The sequence below is a fragment of the Euprymna scolopes genome, chromosome 17 (genome assembly GCF_053919585.1).
Source record: "Euprymna scolopes isolate OS-2025 chromosome 17, ASM5391958v1, whole genome shotgun sequence".
Classification (NCBI taxonomy): domain Eukaryota; kingdom Metazoa; phylum Mollusca; class Cephalopoda; order Sepiida; family Sepiolidae; genus Euprymna; species Euprymna scolopes.
Genome location: NC_136498.1, coordinates 68170304 through 68195991, shown reverse-complemented (window position 1 = coordinate 68195991; position 25688 = coordinate 68170304). Strand labels below are relative to the sequence as shown.

Genomic DNA, 25688 nt, shown 5'->3' with positions numbered 1-25688 from the left:
TTTTCCATATTAATTTAACATAAAATAAGCACCCACTTTATGGCCATCTTGGCTGTAAAGTGAGTGTTTATTTTATGTTAAATTAATATACAAAAGTAATACCCCACTTTTTAAAATTATAATTTATTCATATTGAAATTACTTGTTTCCTGGGATTTTAACTGTTTTCGTTTTATAATAGGGATAATTTTTAAGGATTTTTTGTGGGTGGAAAGATACTGCATCATTACCAGTATTTTAACCAGTCATTTGTTTTCCTAGTTTTGCATATGAATTACAAAATATCTGATATTTCCCCAAAATCTTTGGCCTTGATGGAAGGGAAACTAAAACTTGCTGCTATGGTTTCAAATGATCTGAAATAACAGTAAGGGGAGACTTGATTTCAAATATTTATCGTATAGATGTTCAAACGTTACTAGACCATATGAACTTGATCTGTCTAACAATACAGTTCACAATGGAAAAAGAATATAACAACAAATTATCATTCCTAGATGTGCTGATAACCCGCACTGGTCAGGAGTTTGTCATCTGTATACCGGGAGCCAACTTTCACTAGATAATACATAAACTTCAACTCTCACCATCCATATAATGTAAAGAAAGGAATTGTCTGTTGCCAACAATACTGAGCAAAAGCAATATGTAGTAACAGTAGTGCATATCAAGAGGAGATGGATAGTTGAAGAGAAACCCTCCACTGGAACAACTATCCAGAGAGCATGACATCAGCTCCAAGAAATCTGGACCAGACACACAAGGACACCACTCAGAAACTCGCCACAGTTTGCATACCATATATGAAAGGCTTGTATGAAAAACTTCAATGAATATGTAATCCATATGACATCAGGTTACTATTCAGGAGTGATTCAACTCTGGAAACAGCTTGTGAGAGTCAAGCCCCCTACAGAAAAAATTATGACTAAGAACTGTGTATATGAAATCCCATCGACGAGGTTACATTTATTTAGAACTTTCCTTACACTTCTTAGATTATAATATCTCCGATTTGCAAACAGATGTAGTTAGTCTCTACATTTATTTTGATCGACTTTTAAAAAATTCCCTCTATTCCGTCCTTTCGCATGTTTGTTCGTCTTTTTTGTATAAATAAAGCAAAACTAAATCAAAGCAAAGGCAACCACTTCTTGGCCTTTGTGACCAGGACATCTAGAAGGCAATTAGCTTTGATCAATGTTGAGGAAGCCCTTCATATCAGACAATTGCTATTCATTTGGCACTGCCAGACTTCCCGCTTTTTTGAGGGGAGCTGGTTTTCCCCCACATTATAAACGACCTTGTAGGGAAGTAAATAAATACCACAATAGAAAGTGGAAAGCTTAACTGGCCCCAGGCCAGGTTTAAAAGCCATTTTCATTTCTGATTCTTAACTTAATTTCCAACTCTATGAATTCACTGTTCTCTTTGGCATAATGGTTAGTGAGGATGGCTATTACCATACATTTTCGAGTTCGATCCCACCTCTCTAATTTTTTTAATTCATTTTTGTGCCAATATCCTCCACCCGGGCAAAAGTTAATTACCAACTCTTTTTTTCCACATTCTTTTCTTCCTTCGCGGTATGGGTTCAAGCCTACCTGCCTACTACCACTTTTTTTCTTCTCAACACACACCTCCAAACACCCGGGCAACACCGAACACCCCTGCTAGTATAATATATAAAAGGCAAAATGGGTGCGTGCGTTTGTGTATGTCTCAGGGGTCTCGCGTCGGTTAGATTCTGGGAGAAGTTTTCGCATACTTCCGAGATCATATCTCAGATTCACAAATGGATATCGTCTCTATCTTTTTTTTTGATAGTTTTAAAAAAATTCCTTCGTTTCGAGTGTCTTTTTCAGATAAATAAAGCGAAACTAATCAAAAGCGAGTGCCAACTCTTGGCCTTCCGGCCAGGTAGTATCTGTTCTGTAAATTGCTCCTTCATACTGAGACAGTTACTATTTATTTGGATACTGGCAGAGTGCCCCCTATTTTGGGGGGAGCTGCCTTTTCCCCCCATTTCTGCAATTCATCTTTTTGACTGACTACATTAAATTTGAACACTTTAAACTTCCAGTTACGTCATGGAGTAGTGGTAAGACGTCAGATTTTCTTTCACTTCTTTTCCACCTTCACATCACGGGTTCAAGCCTGCTTACCTACTACCACTTTTTTTTTTGCTCAACACACACCTGCAAACACATGGGCAACGCCAGTTAATTATAAACAATAGATAATATATACAAGTAATAAGTAAAAACATTAATATATGTATACGTTAATATATAGTAATAAATAGGTTTAAGGCTCCTAAAATTTATACTAGAATTGTCCACGAGGACCCATGGCATAGTGTTTAGAGTACTGGGAAAAATCAATTGTAAAAAGTGATATTCTCCTGAAGGTTGAAGGTTTAATTCTCAGTGTGGGTGACCGAAAAATACAATTGCAAATTACTTAGGACCTCTATCTAGTCGTGGCTGATGGAACAAGAGCACGCTACTCCCTGTGAAGTAAATAAAGGGTTCCGCTCAAAATTTATCCAAATTCCCGAGTTCTACAGGATACACCTGAAGAAGGTTGGAGGTTACATCGACCGAAACGTTGTGAAAATTACATTCAAGATGAGAACAGTAGTCCGATGAATAACCAATCCTCATCTCAAAAATTCAGAAACGTCATATCTGTACACTATTTTAGCTTATTAGTATTTTTTGTTTTTCTTTTTGAATTTAATTTTTCTATTTTTGTTTTTTGTAGGTTTACATTAATAACCACCTGAAGATTATCTTAAAATTTCATACAGAAGATGAGTGAGTAGATTTTTATTTCATCTCTAGCATTTTGCTTTGTTAGCTGAAGTACGCATCAAAGAAAGTGAGCCTTAACTCTCAGCATTCTTGTAATTCTAACTTGCTTTATCTTGTTTTTTAGTCCTCTCAGTCCACAAGCAATGTTTTGGTACTTGTTTACTTGAATCAAGACATTAAAAAAATGAAAATATTGAAAAAGAATCATATTGTACATACCCGTTATGGAATTAAGTTTTCATTAATCAAATTAAGTGAAAAAATTTTTTTTTTTAAGTTTTTTTTTTGTATTTTTTTACAGAGGAAAATCTAATTTTATGAGATTGCTTGTATCCTGCTATTTTGCAGTAGAATAGGGAGTATCAAGGGAGATAACTCCAATCATCACTTTGTTTGTCAAAATTTGACGAGATTTTCAAACATGAGCAGAAAAAATACCTAAAATAAATTATTTTAATTTTTTTCACTTATTTTACAGAGTTTCTCTGTACTTTTTTAATCCCTTTTTCATTTTGTCCTTTGTTAATTCCTTTTTCGTTTAAAGGCACCCCCTCCTCGTCCGTGAAATAAGCAAGATAGCGGGATACAATCGATCTTATTAAAATTTGATTTTCCTCTGTAAAAAAAAATACTTGATCAAATTAAGTGAACAATTTTTTTTTATGAGAACTTTATTCCATAAAAGATACATACAATATAATTTTTTTTTTTTTTTTTAATATTTTCACGTTTTAATGTCTTTATTAAACTAAACAAGTACCAATGTTTTTTTTGGTTTTTTTTCTAGATCAGAATATATCCACATAATGCATACTTATCATTAACTAGTTTTTAAACTTGAAACAGTTATTTTATTATTTTATTATTTATTTATTTATTAGCTCTTTAAATCAAGTGACTTCATGGCTTCACACTTTGCCTGGAACGATTTCCATTAGAAAAAGAAAAAATACTAGTCTATTTGTGATTTGTTGGTCACACCCACTACTATTATTTGTTCCATTTTGATTTCATTTAAAAACTTATAAACTATGATATATATCTGTTAAGAAATTCTTGAAAAACTAAAAATGGTCTTTTTTACATTTCTATTATAATTAGATAAGTGTTTTTATTATTCTTATATAGAAGTAAAGAGACTTATTTTGCCATCTAATTTTTGTGTGTTGTGTGTAACATGTACATGCATATGTAACTTACATGACTGTTCAAAAAGAGAATCGCTTTCTCTAAATGCTCACAAGGACGGAGATATTTTTGAGACTGATTGAATCAACATGGTAAGAATGAAATTAGTGACTTGTTCAGTTAATTATAAATTACATATGATTTTAAAATGATTTTTTTTCCAAACATAACTCAATCCTAGAACTAAAGTATAAATCTGCTATTTTGATACTCCATTGTAATACAGTCCCTTATTCCAGTAGCTTCTGTCCTTTAACTGCAAGATAGTGGAACTCTCTTCCTGGTCACTGCATTCCTCCTACCTACAGCCTTGGTCTTTTCAAGACTAAGGCCAATAGGCATCTCTCGTCTTTGCAATAATCCTTTAACTCTTGTTAGCTCCTTATATCGAATGGCTTAATGCCTTATCTCAACCGATTTCCATTTAAGAAATTTTTAAAATAGGAAACAAATATTAACTCGTGTGTAGTATAATAGTTTATAATAGGAAGTTTGAAGTTGAAATTTCAAAATTAGTTCACAGCGAAAATAATTAAACAATATAGTTGCAGATCAGAAGTATGTCGGTTCAATGTTTCATTATCATGCAAGATGGTAGTGAACATAGGTTGTAAAGTTTTTGCCCTGAATCTTTAACATAATGTTTCTAGATGTCAGGATTGGCAGCAGTTTCTTGAATTATGCACCACAGCAATAATTAAAAAAAATATATATGCTAGTAATTGTGTGTTTTTGATTACTAATTTCTTACTGTTTTTTTACTTTAAAATACTTTCTTTTCATTTCAGGATGAAATACAGAGTGGTTGGCTTTGAGGTGGAAACGAGAAGGTAAAAAGTTGATTTATTTAACTTATTTTCTGTTACCGATAAAGAACATTCTAGAATTCTTTTTATCTTTTGCTAGCAATTTATACTTTTATCTAGTTTTTTTTCTTTAAAATAAAAATTTGAGCATATTTACACAAAACTGTTTTCATGTGTCTAATAATGCCATAACAGCACCATTAAATATATAAATGAACTATAAAAAAATGTGACTCCATTGGGTCACTCTTTAAGCTTGATTTAAACTGTTTAATACAGGGAGAAGTGGGATTGCAAAGTCAATTAAATATTATTAAATTAAAAAAAAAAGGACAAAATCCAAAATTAATCTTTCTGTTTACCATGCCTCTCTCTATAGCTACAGCCATGGATTAAATAGTATTACTGCTTGTAATATTTTTTTTTTCATTAAGAACTATTTTTCTCCAGTTAAATTTATTCTAGTATTGAGAAAAATATGGAAATGATACAATGTATGTGTAATGTGGGGAAAAAGGCTTGGGTTTTGAGGAAGATGTGTGCAGCACAGTAGGCTTTGTTGGTATGGTCACATTGAAAGAATGGATTAGTTCTTTGGTTAGTAGAGAAAAACAGTTAAGGTAGCAGGTTCAGATTGCAGAGGAAGGGCCAAAGAAAACATGTGAGGAAGTGATAAAAATAGGCCTGATGGATAAAGACCTGGTCAGAGACAGGTTACTTTGAATGTCAATTTTTTAAAGCCGTCCCACACATACCAGCCTGTAAGACAAAAAACAAATATTAAATCGAATATGATGATAATGTAGCAATTGTTTGTATTGTAATTAAAAAGTTTTTCTCTATGTAAATTTATTCCAGTATTGACAGCAGCGAACTTTCTGCAGATAAGCAAAAGTGCGAAATAAAAAATAAAGAACCCAAGCCACAAAAGATTAACGAGAAAGGTGAGTTGTACTATTTTCATCCAGGGCTAATTTGTTATGTGGCAAGTGGAGTGGGGGTGGGAGACTTAACATGAAGCCATTACACTAGAGCAAGAACATACGGAACTGAAGATCTCCTCTTCTGGACAATCATCGTTGATAAGGTTGGATGGGTGAACCACCCTCTCTTTTCCTACCCCACTTGATTACGGGGGCAGGATAGATATAATGTCCATCAATAGTGTCTGAATTCGCAACCAACGTACAAGAGCTGTTAAAAGCTGTAATCATTGTGCTGTATGTTGATGCTGAATGGACGAGTGATGCGATGTGTAGCCAGGTAAATGGCAGAATGAGGCCAATTGGCTACGAAAGCAAAATCATAAAATTACCTCATCATGTCTGTGCCTGCTTTACAAGTATTTTTATAGAACATGCTCTGACAAACTCCTAGCACTTGCGCTTCCTCAATGTAATACCCCCCCCAAATAGCAGCAAAATCCCACCCCATTCACTGTAGAGGTTCCTCGATGCTGGAAAGCCTTCTATTAGCTTCTTCCAAACTGGTAGACTTTGGAAATCCCTCTTGGTCTCCCGCTTCTCTAACCATACTAACATGCAGATATTTAAATGTAATGTGAACAGAAATCTCACTGCTCAACTCACTACATAGATACACTCTGGATGTAGTCCCAAATAGTAGCTTAGTAGCTCCTTACGTCCAAGTGGCTATATGTCTTGTTTGGGGATGAATATGAGTAGAAAAAAATGCTGCAGAATTTGATGTTTTGCTATTTAACTCTCTATTTAGAGTGGTCCCTGTAGGCATGATTTCTAATGTACAGTAGCCTCTTACACCTCTGTGGCAATTTGCCTTGTTTGAGGAATTAAAAAAAACCTAATCATTTCCAACTTAGTTATTAATTTTTGCAGTACTCAAAGTGGAGTAATGTCAGAGGATCTGAGATTTTTTTTTTTTTAACTGTTACTTTGACAGATACCCCCCATCCCCCACGCCTCACCAATCGGCTATGAACCCGGTGAGAAGCTAATAAAATGCTGTCTCTATTTTTTATGATAATGTTATTAACTTTTCTATTTCTCCCATTTTCTTTTTTCAGGTGAAACAAAAGTAATCTTTTCCTATGAGGTTGAATGGGCAAGGAGTCAAGTTCGGTGGGCATCTCGTTGGGATACGTACTTGACGATGAGTGATGTCCAAATTCATTGGTTTTCAATCATCAACTCGGTAGTTGTTGTTTTCTTTTTGTCAGGTCAGTAAAAAAAAAGCCACAATCTTTTTTTTTTTTTTTTTTGTCATCTTTCTTTACCTCCTGTTTAAACTAGTTTTGTATAAAAGGTTTCAAATGTTAATCAGAAAAGACCCATGTTTTCTCATCATTTATTTGTCTTAAATTTCTCAAAATTGGTGGTCCTAGGTAGGACCTTAAAAACATCCAGAATGAGGCCCCATTTGGGGACCATGAGAAATATGGAGTTGCTCCTTAGTTACCATTGCTCTCAAGTTCACTTTGGCCCTGAGTAGTAATACCTGTTAAGGCATCTGGTGCTACCAGATCAGGCTGTCTGAAGATACTGGCTTACTGAATAATAATCCACCAAACATTGATGTTATTGTAAAAGTCAATCACGTTCTGTAAAGTCAAAAACAAATTTTTCTTACAATTCAACCTAACCAAAGATGATGAATAAATATTTATAGATATAAAGAACTTGAAGCATAAAAACTTTTATGAAAATGACCGGATTCAGTGTTAAATAATCCGAAAATGGTTGATATGCTACAAAACAATCAACCAGAATCGGTTTGTTACTTTTTCACAAACTTTGTTTAAATTATACCATCAGGAGTGCAGAAAACTCCCTAAGCTAGAATTTTCAGGCAACTTTATCTGTTTCCCACTGGATGAAATGTTCAAAAATAGATTAGAAAAATTTTTTTTTTTTTTTTTTTTTTTTTTTTTTTTAAATATCTAAAATTTTCGTTAGTTTTTGCTTGAAATTCACCAAAAATTAAGATTACCAGTTACTTATAAGCATTTTACTTTTTATTTTTTTATTTTTATATTATTGTATTTTATTTTTTTAGTTATATGATAAAATTCTGGCTTTTCTCTTTATGAGGAATTGAAAATTGCAGGGGGGGGGTCTAAAAAGCCATTAATTATTTTTCCCCAAACTTTGAACAACTTTTTTTGAAGTACTTTTAACACAATTCAAATGATTACAGGAAAACTCTGTAAAAAAAAAAAAAAATTCCTGTCATAATACAACTTCCTGAACCATTAGCTTAATTTTTTTTTAACTTCTAATAGAAAATTGGGTACTCATGCAGAGAGTGATCCATGCTGAAATAATAAGGTTATTATTTAAAAATCCGTTCTTAACATGGGGAGGAGAAGGCGTTTAGTACCTATTCTGAACTTTAACCTTACAATTGAATAAAAAAAACATGTTATAAAACACTTTAATTAAACGTGGAAATACGATTTAAAAATTAGCACGGATCACTCTCTGCATTAGCACCGAAAATTGTTTTTATCTTAATCTACTTTCATGTGGAAAATTCTGTTTGTAACGCATCGATGATTAAATATTACTACATCAGTTATGTCTATGGTTAAATAAAATCGTTCCTATATGTTAACTAGAATTGCATCCAAAGATAACTGTACACCAGAAAGAACTTGCTAAAACAAACACCAGAGAAATATATTGGGAAATATAAGATTTAACCAAAATGACCAGATCCAGCATAAAATAACTTTAAAAGGGTTTCATAAACTGTAAACAAAAACAGTGCCCCACTAAAAATGAAATGTTGGTGCCCTGCTAAAAATGAAAGGTCCAAGCACTGCTAAAAACAAACAAAAAAAATATATATATATATATATACCTTTCTATCTGTTTTATGCCGAAAGATTTTAACAAATGCTTTTCGTTTGAAACTTGTCTAATAAAAGTTATCACAGCACATGATAAGCATGTTTGTTTTCCTTTTTCCTGTTCAAGTCAGGATGTTTATTTATCTTCCCTTCATAAAATACTTTTCTATCTTACAGGTATTTTAACTATGATTATGGTTCGCTCTTTACGTCGAGATATTGCCAGGTACAACAAAGATGAGGACATTGTAAGTATATACAATCAATGTCTTATACACATTTATTGTATGTTTGGCAAAATTTGTTTATTCAAGTATGTTTTGGTAAATAGAATAGATCATTATTTCCAAAATTCAAACCCATTTTAAATCAAATTAATTGGGGGGAAGGGGGAACATGTTTTTGTCCAGAATTCCCTCTGTATAAAACCAAAAATAAAATAAAATCTAATAATTGGTTGGTTTCCTGTTTAAAGGCATTGGTATATAGGAAATCAAAATAGAACACTTATATATAAATAAGTTTTGAAGCCATCCAATGCAAAGAATAAATAATAAACAATTTAAAATAATGTTTATCGATATATTTTGGTAAAGTAAAATCTATATGATGTACATAGCTGTGACAAAATGGAAATATCATATTCCAAAAATCATGTAAATTAGTTTTATTTCTATAAAGAAAATAATTTTGTAAGTAAAATGTGGCTGTTTTGCCCGCCATTTTGAAAACCATCTAAATAAAAACAAAGGGAGATAACTCGACAATAATGTAAACTTAAGATTTATGTTGTAATGCCTACAAAATCCCATTATTTGCTAAAAAATAATTTTCTTAATAAAAAATTATTTGATCAATATATGTCATTTTTGGAATATAATATTTTTATTTCATCATGGCCATGTACACCATACAGATTTTTCTTTATTTTTGTTTTTTATATGGAAGGAATTCTCGACAAGAACTGTGAATCCTGCACATACAAATGCATAATAATATAAATATATCTAACTGTATATAATGATATGTTTTTAATTCTTATTTAGTTGACATGAGACTATTTGTAACATAGTTGCATATATTTAAATGAAATTTAACCCGACAGCAAAAGAAATAATAGAGAAAAAAGAAAACAAAAAAAAAAAGAATCAGAAACAAGAAATGGAAAAAAGAAAAGGGAAAAAAAAACACCATAAATCATAGGACAAATGGAGATGTGTCCTATGTTACAAGACCACAAATGTAACTCTGAGCCACATGAATGTATGATAGCTTGGTCATGGTATCACACATATAACATAGACTTCACAGAGTCATAATCAAAGGACGCTATAAGCTATTGTATAGAGTAGCTATGGGTGACAGATATAACATCGTCTAGACTCGGACCCTTTAAAAGTATTCAGGCAATTCACTGAAACCATGTATATATTGACAAATTCAGCTCAGAGGTGTAAACCCTAAGTCCATGTGGCAACACTATTTCCTCTCCAATGGGTCTTTGAAGATACCAAAACAGTCTTTCTACTTTTTGGGATGTTTCTAAGTTTGGTAGTCTGGTCCGCTGGTCATATTGGTGGTCTCTTTCACCAAAAGTCACTATTTGGCTGGGGGCACTCATCACTGGAAGGTCAGTTAGAAGTTGTCTGTGAAGAAAACTAAATCACTTCAAAACAGACCGCACAGAAGCAATAAAAAGAAGTCACTAATAATCGTTTTCTTATAAAAAAAAAAATATTCCAATAGCACATATATATATATATATATATATATATATATATCGTAAACACAGTCTGTATACAGGAAAATAAAATAGACATATTTCTTTTTTATTCTGGATGGCTAAAGTTTTTCTCAGTTTAACATGATTTTTAAGTTTATCTAGTCAAATTGGTTGGTTTGTGGGCTACTGTGTTTTACATCATTATGGATTCATCAGGCACTGCTCAGTCGTCTGATTGTTTGAAAATTTCACTCTTTATTGAGTCCAGCCTTGATCTCACCCTCATTACATCTTAATTTTTTTCTTTCTTTTTTTTTGGAGACAATCCAATTTTCATTTTTCTTTTTATTCAATTCCACATCTCCCTTTTCTTCTCTTTTTGGCCGTTTCCCCTATCAAAACACTTTCCCAGAATTCCACTGCAAAAAAACATCTTGTCATTTATTTATCAACACTTGTATTTGATATGTACCTCTTTACCAGCTGATATTCTTTGCAGCTTATTTCTTTCTGGCAATTAAAATTCTGTCATTTTATTATTCTCTTAGTCATAATTATTTGTGAGAACCTTGCCAGTAACGTACCAGCAAGGCTACTCAGCTTCACCCGTTTGATTAAAGTAAATAGATTTAATAGTGATTTTTGTCTTGCTTTTTCAGGAGGAGACACTGGAAGAAACAGGCTGGAAATTGGTTCATGGTGATGTATTCCGCCCGCCACGACATCCCAAACTTTTGGCATCACTTATTGGTGCTGGCAACCAGATCTTTTGCATGTCTCTCATTATCATATGTAAGTTACTAAATTACAATTCGTACTCATATTATTTCGACTAGTGTTATCATCTTGAATATTAATCTCAACCTTCTTTGTATTTTGTCGAACTTAGGAATCTGCACGGAATTTTAAATGGAACCCTTTATTTAATCTATGGAGATAACATGCTCTAGTTCTTTCAACCATGACTGTAGAACTAAATAATTCACAATTGTATTTTGAGTCCAGATTCTAGAGTTTAATAGATTCCCAAATTTGACAGAAAGATTCTGGGATTCAATAAGTTACACTTGAAGAGGGTCGAAGGTTACATCAGCCAAAACATGAAAATAACATTCAAGATGAGAACAGTAGTTCAAAGAATACAGATAATCAATCTCATCTCAACAGCTCAAACGCATATTCTTGGTATCGCCAGCATTGAGGATTGAACCTTCAACCTCCAGAAAAGTGATTATTACTTAGCATTTATATCCATTGCAGCATGGGATCAAGCTACCTCTTGGATTAAATAAAGGGTTCTGTCAGAAATTTTGTACAAGTTTCAGAGTTCAATGAGACACAAAGAAATTTGGAGATATCTGTTGAAGCATTAGAATAACATCCAAGATGAGAATACTAGTTTTAAATGATGCAAAAATTTGCAAACAATTCAGAAAAGTTGAGTTTATTATTAATATAAAAGCTAACATTAAATGTTACTATTGTGAAAATTATTCGTTATTTTTAAATATAGCTAATGTGGTGCTTGTTAAGATATGGTCAACAGATTGATTATTTTAAAAATGTTTTAAGCATAAACAATTTCAGTTTTCATGCCGAAAGTAGTAATATATTCAAAAATTATAAAAAATTGAGTAGAAATTTATTTATAGTTAAAAGTAATTTTTACAGAAAATTGGGTAAAATCTCAAATGTTATAAATTACTGTGAGGTAAAATACCAGGTTGAGAAACTGGTGCAGTCTATCCTTCTCTTGAGGGTGGTAGAAGGCACTCTCTTAAGCCGTGGTAGGCACCCCTGTCTTGTGATGGCGTCATGATAAAAAATACCTTTGATAGCCTTGGCGAAGCATCAAGTATTCAGCTACTGGGAAGATTTGAATTACACTACAAACTTGTGTAGTGAGTTCAATCTCGGCTACGGCCACGCTGGGTGGATGGATAAAGTAGTCAGTAGGAGGTTAAACACAGGGGACATAACTCCGAAAATAATATTTTAGATTACTTGTGTCATGATTAAGGCTATGACAAGAATATTCTTTTCATTATTTTGACTCTCGGGTATATATCAGTTAATATCTTATGTTTTTATATAGTGATGTGGTTCTCGATTGGTTAACTGTGTCTAAATGTGTTGGATATATATACTCAAGAGCCAAAACAACTAGAATATTCTCTTATAGCCTTAGTCATGACTGCAATATTTGTTGTCTATAGTGACACTTTTTTTTTTTTTTACTAAAAACACAATAGCAGTTGTTCTACTCAATGTATTTTCATAATTTTGGATATATTACTATTTTCAACATGACAATTATGTAATATTGCTTTTGCTTAAAACGATATATTTAAATGTTCGTCTGAGCTCCATTCTCTGCCCCCCAATCCTCGCCAATCTTTCCCGAAAAACACCCGACTAGCTGAAACCACTGTCAATAATTTTCCCCACTCTTTATCTGTGCCTAAATCAAAACATAGATTCCATGAACAAAGCTTCTTTCTTAGAACTGCACGCCTGTAGAACTCTCTGCCGCTTGCCTGTTTCTCTCCCGACTTCAACTTGGATGTCTTTAAGTTCAACACAAACAAATTCCTGATGAACCGCCCCCTTAAGTAATGACACTTTATCAAATCTCCAATACTAAAAAAAAAAAAATCGATTTGTCGACTACAGCTTAACAAGCACTTCTAACATTCTCAAGCAGCAAAGCATTAACTTAAAACATGTTGATTATATTACATTATATGGTGAGCAGGTTTTTAAATATTTCGATGGGAATTATAAAACTAGCTGCACAACCTAGCATTTCATATATAATTTTACCAAGATTGTGGAAAATTTTTGTTAATAACGGAAACAAGTCTAACAAGTACTAGAAAAGTATATCAAACTTGCTATATATAACACTGGCTTTTCCAAAAACAATATGATTCAGTACAATTATGAATGTTATAAAAAATAATAAACATTGAATAGTGCAAAATAATTTTTTAAAATGTCAACTAACTTGAAAACATGTTTAGAAACAAAAGGTTTGAATGAAACTGTTATCATGATAATGGATATTCAATGATATTTGATAATTTTTTAAAAAAGTTGTTAGCATAATGAATATTCAATGATATTTTATAATGCTTTAAAAAGTTGTTAAACATTTTCTTTTTAAGTCTTTGCCATGCTGGGAATGTTGTCTCCAGCTTCCAGAGGAGCTCTTATGACTGCAGCTATCTTTTTATTTGTTTTTCTTGGGTAAGTTGAGCTTCTTTTTTAATTGTTCTTGTTTTCTCTTTCTTTTCTATTTCTTTTGTTTTTCTGTTTTTTCTTTTCACATTTGAATCATCATGGCAGACCAATAAGAAACTTTGGTGCTTCTATATTGAATAAATGAAACTCGAAAATTAAAATTTCAAGTAAAACAAATGGTACTTACATAATTGTCGTGTCACAAAATCCTAAAATTATGGAAAATAAGGTAGAAAAAAAATGATTATTAATGGAAAACAGTTTTTGATAAAAGTTTATATGAAGGAATAAAATTTGTCTGACATTTTGAATTATATTTGTCACAAAACGTAAACAGAACTCAATTATCTCCCCTGTTTATTTCATTTTTTAGTAAATGTAATATAGTGATTTCTTATTTTTTTCACAAATTTCTTTTTTTCATTAATAATTTTTTCTACCTTATCGTTTTTCATAGTTTTTGGATATGTTACTCGTTGAAACCTGACAATTATGTTGGTATCATTTGTTTGAATCAAAATATTGAATTTGAAGTAATTCGTTCAATATAGAAGCACCAAAACTTTCTTTTCTGTTTCTTTGTTTTACTGTTTTTCACATGTGAATTGCCATGACAAATCAATAAAAAAACTAATCAGTTTTTAATTGCAATATTGTGTGTAGAATACTTGGTAAACATGTAGATTTTGTGTTCATTTTGTGTATTTTTGTTACACGTGTCTAAATTTGTTTAAACCAAAATCTTACAATTGACACATCTAAATAACCTATAAACTAATCTTTTAGTCCGTGAAAACTTCTTTGGGGCACATTTCAGGTTGAGTGGTTTCAAGCTAAATTTATGAATAATTGAAAAATAATTGATTTTTACCACTAAATATACTGTGATATTGATTGTATTTAACAATTGGAATATTTTTTAATATTATTTTTATTAATTCTACATTATTTAATATTATTTATATATGTTATGTACATATTCTCACACTCTTTAAATATACGAGGGACGTTCCAAAAGTAATGTTACTTATTTTCTTATTCCATCCAAATGGATCAGAGAGGATTGCAAATTGCATTGCTATGATGAGCGAATTTATGCATTTGACCTGAAAGGTTCATCTCTCTGTTGCAGATATTGACGGTGAGAGACTAAGAAAGCAACCCATGTCATTGAATTCCTGGCTAAAGTACATTGAGAATGGTGATGACTATGTAGAAAAATAAATTCTGGAGCACAAAATGTTGCTCGTTTTAATGGTATTACTCATAGCACTTCAAGTTATTGAGTTAAAAAAAAAATTATATATAGAAAGCTTTACTTTTAGAACAACTCTTGTATATTATCTTCTCTCTATTTATGCCATATATATATATGTATGTGTGTGTTTTCTCTGTGATGTGTTGTTTACGTGCAAATTCAAAATGTAAGTTTAGTAAGCCAATTCAACGCAATTTTTTTTTTTTTTTTTTTTTAAATCAATAAACATTTATTTTATAAATCAAAGTACTTTTCGACAGAATCACATCTTTATCAGGATAGACAGTTTTTTATTTTTTCATCTTATTTATCTCTTGTGGCATGATGCCACTAAGAAAAACAAGATCTGTTGGCAGTTATCAATGGTGATTTTTTTTTTTAAATGTCCAGGTTAGATCAGCATGATCGCACATAAAAGTTATATGAAGTTATGTTTTCTCTTTGATAAAAGCTTTAAGTGCAAATTCCGCCAGGGATAAATAAAATAAAATAAAATAAAAACTGTCTATCCTTATAAAGACATGATTATGTCAAAGTACTTTGATTTATAAACCAATAAATGCTTGTTTATTTTTTTAAAAACATCTGCATTGAATTGACTTACTAAACTTACATTTTGAATAAGTAATATATATATAATCAGTGTATAGTTTGATGTAGATCCACTGAACCACTGTTTATTAAAGAGTGCCCAATGGAAGGCAGAGCAGGTATATAGTGTATGTTTATTATACAAACATATATTTATATAAAAAGAAGACTTTGTGTTAAATGCATATTGGAAAATTAGTTAGAATGATGACATGAAAGTGCTTGAGATTTACAATAAAAGGAAAATGATGAAAACAGGAACAAATGGAAGAAGAAAATAAAAGGCCAATGTACATACTAACATGAAAATACCAGAGATAAACAGGTTTGATAAAAAAAAAAAAAAAAACTGGATCAAGTAAAGATTAGATACCCTGTAGCAGAAGACAGATTGTCGAACATTTCAAGTGGCACCGGTTGTTCGACCTTGACATTGCCGTTGGATGTTTTGTAAACACGTCAAATAGCAAACATGGTCGAATGTTCACGAGCAAGATTTTTAAAAAAATATATTTACAAAACTTTAAGATTTAAAAGAAAAAATATATATTTACAAAACATTTTCTTTAATATTAAATATTTACAAAACTTTTAAGGATTAAAAAAACTTTTTTCTATTTACACAAAACTTTTTGTGTAAGTAACAGAACGAATGTAAATTTAATAAAATATATTGAAATAAATGGGTATCTTTTTGAGTGCATTTTTTAAATATATTTACAGAACTTTAATAAAAGTAATAATTATAATCAAAATAAAAAGAATGAACTATATTAATTACAAAACATAAGAAACTGAAAATTTCGGGCGCTAAACTTGTACTTAATTTGTCTTTATGGAGAAGTAAGCAAATAGCAAGTTTTTTTTTTTTTTTTTTTTTTTTTTTTTTTTTTTTTTTTTAATAAAAATGAAAATTATAAAAAGATTTGTATCTTGTGATACTACACTTCATCTTTATAAAAATAAGTTATAAACGATATGTGAATAAAATTTTTTAAAAATCTCAATTGTTTATACTTGTGATTTTATTATGCATAAAAATTGCCTCGGTCTAGAAGGATTTCTCCTTCACTGACCACCTACATACATCGCATTTTAAATAAATATTGAATTGTATTAAAAACGCACAAAGAAAGATTTAAAAAAAAAAAAAAAACAAACAAAAAACTGTACATAAAAATTAATCTTGGTCGCAAAAATCCGAACAAGTCAGTTATTTTATATTTGTTTCTGCCATTAAAAAGTTTGGTTATAATAATTTTATTTAATTTTTTTTTTTTGTTTTTAGTTATGTATTTTTTAATTGACATCATCCAAAATTCTCAGTTATAACATTGGTTTATTTATTTATTTGGTATTATTTTACGACCTGCCTCAGCGTAGTATAAACACCCCCAACCACCCCATGTTAAGAACGGCTTTTGAGGTTGGGGGTGTTTATTCTGAAAGCTGTTAATATAGGAAGGTCAGAGTTTATAATATGCCGGGGCACGTTGTAAAAATTTACCATTTATTTATATTATTATTATTATTATTATTATTATTATTATTATTATTAATAGTTAAAAGTTCTATAAATATATAAAAAGAACGCACTTAGAAAGACACCCATTTATTTAAATATATTTTGTTTAAATACGTTCGTTTTATTACTTACATTAAAATGTTTTGTGTAAATAAAGTTTTTTCTTTAATCCTTAAAAGTTTTGTAAATATCTAATATTAAAGAAAATGTTTTGTAAATATATTTTAAAAAAAATCTTGCTTGCGAACATTCGAACATGTTTGCTATTTGACGTGTTTACAAACAACCAACGGCAATGTCAAGGTCGAACAACCGGTGCCACTATAAATGTTCGACAATCTTTGTCTTCTGTTATGGGGTATCTAATCTTTACTTGATCCAAAAAAACTGATCAGCTATTTTGATATTTACTCTGGAATAGGGAAAATTTAGTTTGTTCAAAGATATGATGGACAGGAGGATGTAATAGAAAGTAAAATTGGTGGATATTTTAAGTTCGTTTTTAAACTTATTTGTTGCTGCGAATTTTCTTTTTGCCTTCTCGATTGGAAATTATTTTTTTAAATTGACGTCAACACTGGGATACTTCAATTAAAAGTCAAATATGGACAGGTAAAATCATCCGTTTCTTAGAACTTTTTATATACTACCTAGATTATAATGTTTCCAATTCACAAAACGAGATCGTGTGTATCTTTTATTTGGGTGACTTTTCACCCTGTTTTCGCAATATTTCTTGGTCTCTCTGTGTTTATTTGGCTTTTCTGTATATAAGCAAAACTGAATCCAAACAAAGGCGTGTACCTGGCACTTGTGGCGGGAGGTCCAGAAAAGCAATCAACTTTGATCAATGCGGCCAAAACCCGTCATGTCAGACAGTTGCTATTCAGTTGGACACTCCCCTTTTTATGGGGAGCTGGTTTACCCCAACATCTTGGAGGAAACGCAGAAACTGGCTTGCAACCAAAGTTAAGTTTCGTCTATGGCGTTATATTTGACCTCATTAAGTTTGCGCACACCTGTCACTTAACTTTTTAATCGTTAAATTAAAATGCTTTTCAGTTTCTGTCCCGTCGTGGCCGAGCAGTAAAGAGTCCTTTTTTTTTTTTTTACCTTTGCAGCAAGGCTTCTGGTTAAAGCCTACCTCCTTACCAAAGCCTTTTTTTTTTTTTCTTTTACACAGATAAACACCCAGGCAATGCTGGGCACCCATGCTAGTTTATTATATAAAAGGGAAAATGTGTGTGTTTGTATGTCTACCGAAAACTTTTGACAGATGCATCGGACCCTGACAAAATTGATATCGTTAGAAAGATCAATCTCTTGGATGAAAAATATCTAAAAATTAGCCAAAAAGATAAATTCTGTCCTGGTCAACTGGACCGTTTTTTGCAAGGAGGGGTCAGTTTTTGCATCAACATTTTTTTTTTTTTTTTTTTTGCAAGTCATACACCTACCAATTTCAACGTACATTTACAAAACATTATTTTGAAGGTCCGTGATGTCATAAGTCGCCGTGGCGGTAACAGCTACCATGTTAGCTTTTTTTCACCTCCTTTTCCTCTTTAGTGTTACAGGTTTGAGCCTACTGCAGCTAATTTTTTTTGCGCTTGCACAGGCACTCGCTATTTTGATTGAAACATTTTTTTATTTTCTGGGGGTTGCTCAATAGCCTTAATATACCACCTCTCTCCACCTGGGCAATGCTGGGTAGCTATGCTAGTGGAGGAATAAAAATTGAATCAAATGAGGTATAGGTTGTTTGAACAGTTACATTCAATTTAGGATAAATTTGCGGTTTTTGAAAAAAATGATAAGTGCAGACTTTCTTTTTGGCACCATTGTGTGTGTGTATATATATATATATATATATATATATATATATATATATAATCCTTTTCTCTTTTCATAAACGTCTGTTTTCTATATAGTTGGTAACAGAAATAACTTAGCAATTTTAGATGTTTTATAAATTGAATATTTGCATGCTTTTCTGTCATTGCTTAAAACCCGTTTCCATTTTTTTTCTTTTCCTAGTTTGATAGCAGGTTATTTTTCAGCACGTATCTACAAAACTATGAAAGGAAACCAGTGGAAAAAAGCAGCATTTCAGGTGGGTCTTCATTTAATGAAATTAATTTTATAAATGTAATTGTGCATCCTTTCTTCTACGGCTTTGCCCGGGCATAAAATACGCTTAAATATGATATTTTAATTTGTTCAGATTTCATATATATTATTATTAGCAATACACATGAAAAAATTGAAATAGCTTAAAATATTTCAATATTGGTATACATAGAGTTTGATGAGCTAAGAAAGAATCTTTTTAAATTTTAAAAATCTGATTAAAATTAAGGAAGTTATGACTATTTTTGTGCCTCACACGTTTGGATATTTTTCCCTTTTTAAGACCATATGCGTTTTGTCACATTTTTTACACTACTTTTTCAGTAAAAATGTCATATCTTTGTTAAAACACAAGACTAAGCAATGAAATTTACCATATAAGTGTATTTTCGTACAAGTAATCAGAATATGCGACTGAAAATATCCAAAAGTTCATGGTTTCCAAATAATCTGCAGTAAATGTTGCATAAATATGCTACAATTCCTTAAAAATGCCATGTATCCATAAACAGAAAAGAAGTTGAAGAACTCAAAGTTGAATTGTAATGTGCTTTATGTACAAAAAACTTAAATCTAAACATAGGACCATTTAAAAATGTATATATTGCAATATTTCTTTGGTATTATTGTAGATTAACACCTTCTGTTTAACCCCACCCAACCTCTTCTGACCACCCCTCCAAAATGTGATTCTACCTTTTTAGGCAATTATGTATGAAATGCCATGAAAAACTTTTTAGGCAATTATGTATGAAATGCCATGAAAAACTTTAATGAAAGATAAACAAATTATTTTAGAATTTAATGTGAAATAATTCCCATTCCATTCTAGCGTTTTAGGGCAGTTAACTGGGTTTTTTTTTATGGGAGATAAATCCTGTATGCTTTTTGTTTTATTTTTTTTTTTTTTAAGACGATTATGTGTGGTTCTAAGAGGGTTTCTATGCAATGAGAATATGGGGAGGGTTGCCATTCGGACTTTGAATTAATTGTAGGGCTAAGGAAAATTATGTGTGAACATACTGAAGACTTGACAGAAACAAAAACAATATTGGGGGGGGGGTTAGTTTCACAAAATTTAATGTAAAATAATTCACCATTTCCAGCATTTTAGGACAGTTAACCAATTTATTTTTATGTGCATTCTTCTTTAAGGAAGGATCTATTTTTTGTTTGTTTGTTTTAGACACTTGTATGTGGCTTACAGAGGTATTTTGTTGGGGGGGTGCCACTCGAACTTAGTGTTATTGTTAGGGTTAAAGAGTGTTTTAGGAGGAGACTTGCCACACATAACTTTAGTAGGTGGGTTACTAACAGTATTTTGTTTTACTATTTATTTTTAAGTCATTATCAAGACTTCAAATATTTAAGTGTCAACTAAATGACATTTGTCTTGTTCTCAGGAAATGCTCAACAGTCAGCATTATTTGTGCGTTTGTATTACTTGCCATAGAGGTACGATAAAGTTGTCCAAAAAATAAAATTATTACAAATAAATGTTATGCAAAGCATGTTTTTATTTAATGTAACATGTTTATTCAGCTCGAAAAGCATACAGTGCTTACCGATGTATTGGAAAGTTAAAAATGGCGGCCGACTATCTCTTTCACACAGAAAGTTTGGGAAAATGAGTTAAAAATAGAAAAACTAGACAAAATACTGTTAAAAACCCGCCGAATATATATCCGCCTATGTCACAGTAACATATATTGAGCGAGTTTCTAACAGTATTTTGTCTGTTTTTTATTTATAACTCATTTTCCCAAACTTACCGCTTCAAAGAGGCTGCCATTTTAAATTTTCGAATACATCGGTAAACACTGTTTTTCGAGCTGAATAAACATGTTACATTAAATATAAACACTAAAAACATATCCAGTTAGGTAGAAAAGTAACTTATCTTGCCTTTGATAACATTTATTTGTTATATATTTATTTTTTGACTACTTTTCAAATCTATGTGTATAGTAATACAAACGAGATTTTCATACACCTTTTGATTTTGAAAAAAACATTTGTGGCTGTTCGCAGTAAAACATTGTTTTAATTCACTGTTCAAAACTAATGCAATGAATAAAAGTGCATGCAAGCTATATATCTACAAACGTTTACTTTGTTTTTTTTAACCATGTTTTTAAATTTGACCAGAAATGTGAGAAATTATAATGAATTCATAATGCCAAATTGGTTGGGATTGTTATACATTCTGAAAACCAAATAGTTCTAAACTAATGTTATTCTGATAACAAAATAGCTCTAATTAAACATCGGAACATTTATATTCATATTTTCATGTTTGTCTTAATTCGTTTGTGAATAAAAATTACAGAACGCATGTTGTTTAACTGTGCTATGACTAATACTACAACTGCTGCAGTGCTGCTGCTGCTAATACTAAATTTGACCAAACTCGAAAAATAAACATTTTTTTCGGGTAGGTCCTTTTAAATTATTATGAATTACCGCGGTCCCACTCAACATAAAATAATACTTTTAATTGATAAAGATAGTAAAAAGAATGATTTATTTACTAGTGGGTGTCCGATGAAATTTGTTTTCAAAATGTTCGATATTTGTCATATTAGTCTTATTTTTAACACAACAAAAAAAGAAATGGTCAAAAATATTTCAGACACTTGACAGTATTAACACCTCTTCTGATTGGTTTCCAAATTTCATAACGAAATTCTTCATACAATCATGGTACGGGCCTATAGAAAACAGGGAGGGTCATTATAAAACCTTTCCGAAAACGCCATTTTATGACGTTCACATTTTTATCACTTTATTTGCTTAAAGCTTTTAAAATATATAATGTACATTCATATTTATTAAGTCATTTGAAAGTATATTCATTTCCGAACAAAACAGTAGTAATTTGAAGACTTGAAGTGCTTTGGTTTGAAAAATATGACCTTGAAATCTGTAATTATCCAAAGCGTTTTTTTCGTCTGTGTGTATTACTATTATTATAGTCGTGATTTCAAAAGTTAAAAAAAAAAAAATAAAATAAAAGTATTTTGGTGCCATCAGCTAGAATCAAAACCGAAACTGTAGAATTCAAAACTGGTGACATTACCACTATACCAATGTGGCACGTATAGAAACAGATTAAAAATAAACTAAGATGAATGTACAAAATGTGTAAAAGTTTTTTTTTTTTTTCTCAATTTTAACGTATTTTTGACCTCTTAAAAATGATTTTAACCGACTAAAGACCTATAAAAGAATGGTCCGTAAAAAATCCAATCATTTGAGGCCCCTAGCGCCGCTCTGTGAAACTAAAAGTAGTTTCGGAGGAGATAGTTTGAAAATATGGAGACAAACAGCTAGACATTACGGCATTCAAGCACTTCGAAGTGCCCAGTTTAAAGGGATGGGATGTGTCAGGAGTGGGGAAAACTGCGTTCATTGCCCTAGTCAGGAAACAAGATCGATTACCATATTTTGTATGAATATAAACACACACACGTGTCCAAGAAAAACAAATCTCTTAAAATCTGAACCGAACTCAGGCAGCAAATGATTATCAGTTACATACTTTTCTGATCACTAATACCATGAAACTGCAATCATGTTAAAACTAAGTGTAGTTTATTATTATTGATAATTTATATACTCTTCTATAAAATGAACTGATCATGCATTTTTCCCTCTAATGTCGCCTCATAATTGAATCCTGAACCTTTCTTATCTTTTCTACAATGCTGAGGAAGACTGAAATCTTATTTGTCCTTCCTATGCAAATTCTAAAACTACCTTTTCCTTAGCTTCAAATAATCAAAAAGACTGTCTGTTTTCATAAAAGCAAGGTTGACAATAGAAATAAAATAAGATTAGAAATTGAAATTTACGGCCAAATATTATCCATACTTTGTATATACCACACTTAAAAAAATATTTAAGGCTTACTGAAAAATTAGTTTCATTAGAGAACTATTTTTGAAAGCTGCATGCCTTTTTTTGTTTTATCATTTTGAGGTGAAGTTTACATCTCTTATGAACAAAAACATGATCAAAACTTTTAGTAGGGTTGAAAAAAAAAAAAAAAAAATATATATATATATATATATATATATATATATATATAACCAAAATTTTAACAAATGTATAAATTTTGTTAGATTTTAATGAATTAAAATGTTTATTGAAAAAAAATGTAATTTTTTTTTTTTTATTATTCATTTATTATTTTTTTTACATTCCAGACTGCAACGTTTTATCCTGGAATACTTTTTGGAACCTGTTTCATATTGAATTTCTTTATTTGGGGAAAACATTCCTCGGGAGCTGTAAGTAAAACATTTATTTTATTTATTTTCTTTTTATCTCTTTTTCATTTAAATTTCGATTATGATAAGTAAAATATCACATAGTAGAAAAATGTGTATTTGTGAGGTTTAGTTTTGAATGTTTTTTTTTTTTTCTAATTTAAAAATTGAATTATTTTAAAGGCTCAATCATTTCCTTCCCATTTTTTCTTGCAATATAAGTGAACCTTATAATTCTAACCTATCCTTATAAGAATCTTTTTATTATTTAATTATTGGAATTCGTTTTGAAATGAGTAATTTGTATACTTTATTTATTTGCAAACTATTATCCTCATCTTTATAGTTGTTGTTTCATGACGTTTCGACCAACTATTCCTCTGGCCTTTGTTAGGTTGTTAACTACAATGGGATAGGAATGCTGAATCTTTAACTGTATCTTCAGTAATTACTGCCTTGTCATCTCACCACATTTTGGCCAACTTTGGCTCTGGCTAGTTTTGGGTAGGATTTAAACCGCTATCTTCAGACAGTGCTCACCTGGAACTGTAGAGATTCAACCTCTCTATCCACTGCGCCATGAGCCCTGAACAACCTGAAAAGGGACAGAGGAATAGTTGGCTGAAATGTTGTGAAACAACAACTATAAAGACAAGGATAATAGTCCGCAAATAAATACAAATATTTTTAGTTTTACACTTTTCTTTATATAAATAACTTTAATGTTGTATTACTATATATATATATATATATATATATATAGCTATTAATGACCAAAATTGAGTATATTTTATATTAGCTGTATTTATCTTGTATTGTCCAGGTGGAGACATATTGATTAAAGAAAAGTAATTCAAAATATAGTTGTGTATCCAATAATTTTTTAATGGACTTTTAAAAACTTTGTTTTAGTTTTTCCTTAATTATCTTTTTTAGTTTCAATAAATATTTGATCTTCTCTATATAAATAAAATGAACTCATTTTTTCCCCGTATGAGTTTGACCTTAATAGGATTAAAAATCAAGACATTACATGCAAATGTAATGTGCACAAACTGCAGCATAAGATCTGAGGTGTGCTATAGGCCTATTACCCTTACACTTCCTCGATAACGGTACATTCCTATATCTTTCCTGGTGAGAGTTCACTGGCAAAACCGGTTATAATCAATGGAAGTTGTAAAATCTTTTCTCTATTAAATTCCTATTACTCCTGCTACCACTTTACACCGCTGAGAACACGTCCACAAGGAACAGTAGGAATAAACACCGGTTTGAAATCGTAAAGAGTTATTAAAGCCATTTTTTCACCCTTTTTTTTCTTTTTTTCGCTACTCTCCCATAAAAAAAAAATACGGTCCGATTAACATTATCTTTTTGCCTATCTGTTTTTTTTTTTTTTCTTTAACGTGCAACGCAAACTGCATGACTACTCGGATTTTACTTCTGGTTTTGACAACTCTAATCGCGAAATCTGACTATGAGCTTTATTTATTAGTACTTCCCACTAAAAACTTACAAAACAAAACCAAAAAAATAATAAATAAATAACCGCGCTAAACGTCCAATAAGATTAGATTGCTTTGTTTTGCCTTTCTTTCTTCCATAAGACGCATACTGCGAGACTACTAAGTTTATACTTCCGGTTTTGACGACTCTAACCGAGGAATCTAACTATGAGCTTCATTTATTACTGCTTTCAACTACACAACTTTTTTTAAACTAACATCTCCTTTTTTACAAATTAATATTACAACGCAACCATACCGTGAAATTACTTGCATTACACTTGAAAATCAAAAACAAAAACAATACCATTAACTACGCGACTACTCAGTTCTTTCTTCCGGTTTGGACGATTATTTAATTTTATTATTTACATATTTAAATCGTTTAATTACTTGCATTCAAATTGAAAAACCAAAAACAAAATAAAGAACCAGATAAAGGTCCGATTAAGATCAGAAAATTATGATTGCTTCTTTGTTAAACAATTCTGTACGTGTTTAAATTAACATTTATGAAAGCTTCTTCTTCATTAACGAAATTACATTTGCTACATACTGAGTTTCTCACAACTTTTCCGTCAAACCCTTTCTATTTAATGTAACGGCTTGACAAACAGTCTTTACCGGTATCTTTCAAACATACAACTGCTGGCAGATACCGTTGATTACGTTACGTTCGCGAAAATCAGTTCAAACTAAAAAACTCTGACACTGTTTTAGATAGTTTTTAACTTATTTACCTAAAGTTAACATATTCAACAGAGTCCGCGACCATTTGTCTTCTTCAAATACAGACATAA

The 25688-nt window shown here is 31.0% G+C and overlaps 1 protein-coding gene across 1 annotated transcript in view; it reads left to right on the top strand.

Annotated features, from left to right (window-relative positions):
* The window catches only part of LOC145296771 (transmembrane 9 superfamily member 4-like), a 120856-nt gene that overhangs the window by 84142 nt on the left and 11026 nt on the right, over positions 1–25688 (top strand). The window contains exons 7-15 of the mRNA XM_080142825.1: positions 2767–2819; positions 4793–4834; positions 5669–5754; positions 6855–7007; positions 8817–8887; positions 11022–11154; positions 13530–13611; positions 19017–19092; positions 23318–23401. Of these exons, the coding sequence (XP_079998951.1) occupies positions 2767–2819; positions 4793–4834; positions 5669–5754; positions 6855–7007; positions 8817–8887; positions 11022–11154; positions 13530–13611; positions 19017–19092; positions 23318–23401 (780 nt within the window). The remainder of the gene's footprint in view (positions 1–2766; positions 2820–4792; positions 4835–5668; positions 5755–6854; positions 7008–8816; positions 8888–11021; positions 11155–13529; positions 13612–19016; positions 19093–23317; positions 23402–25688) is intronic.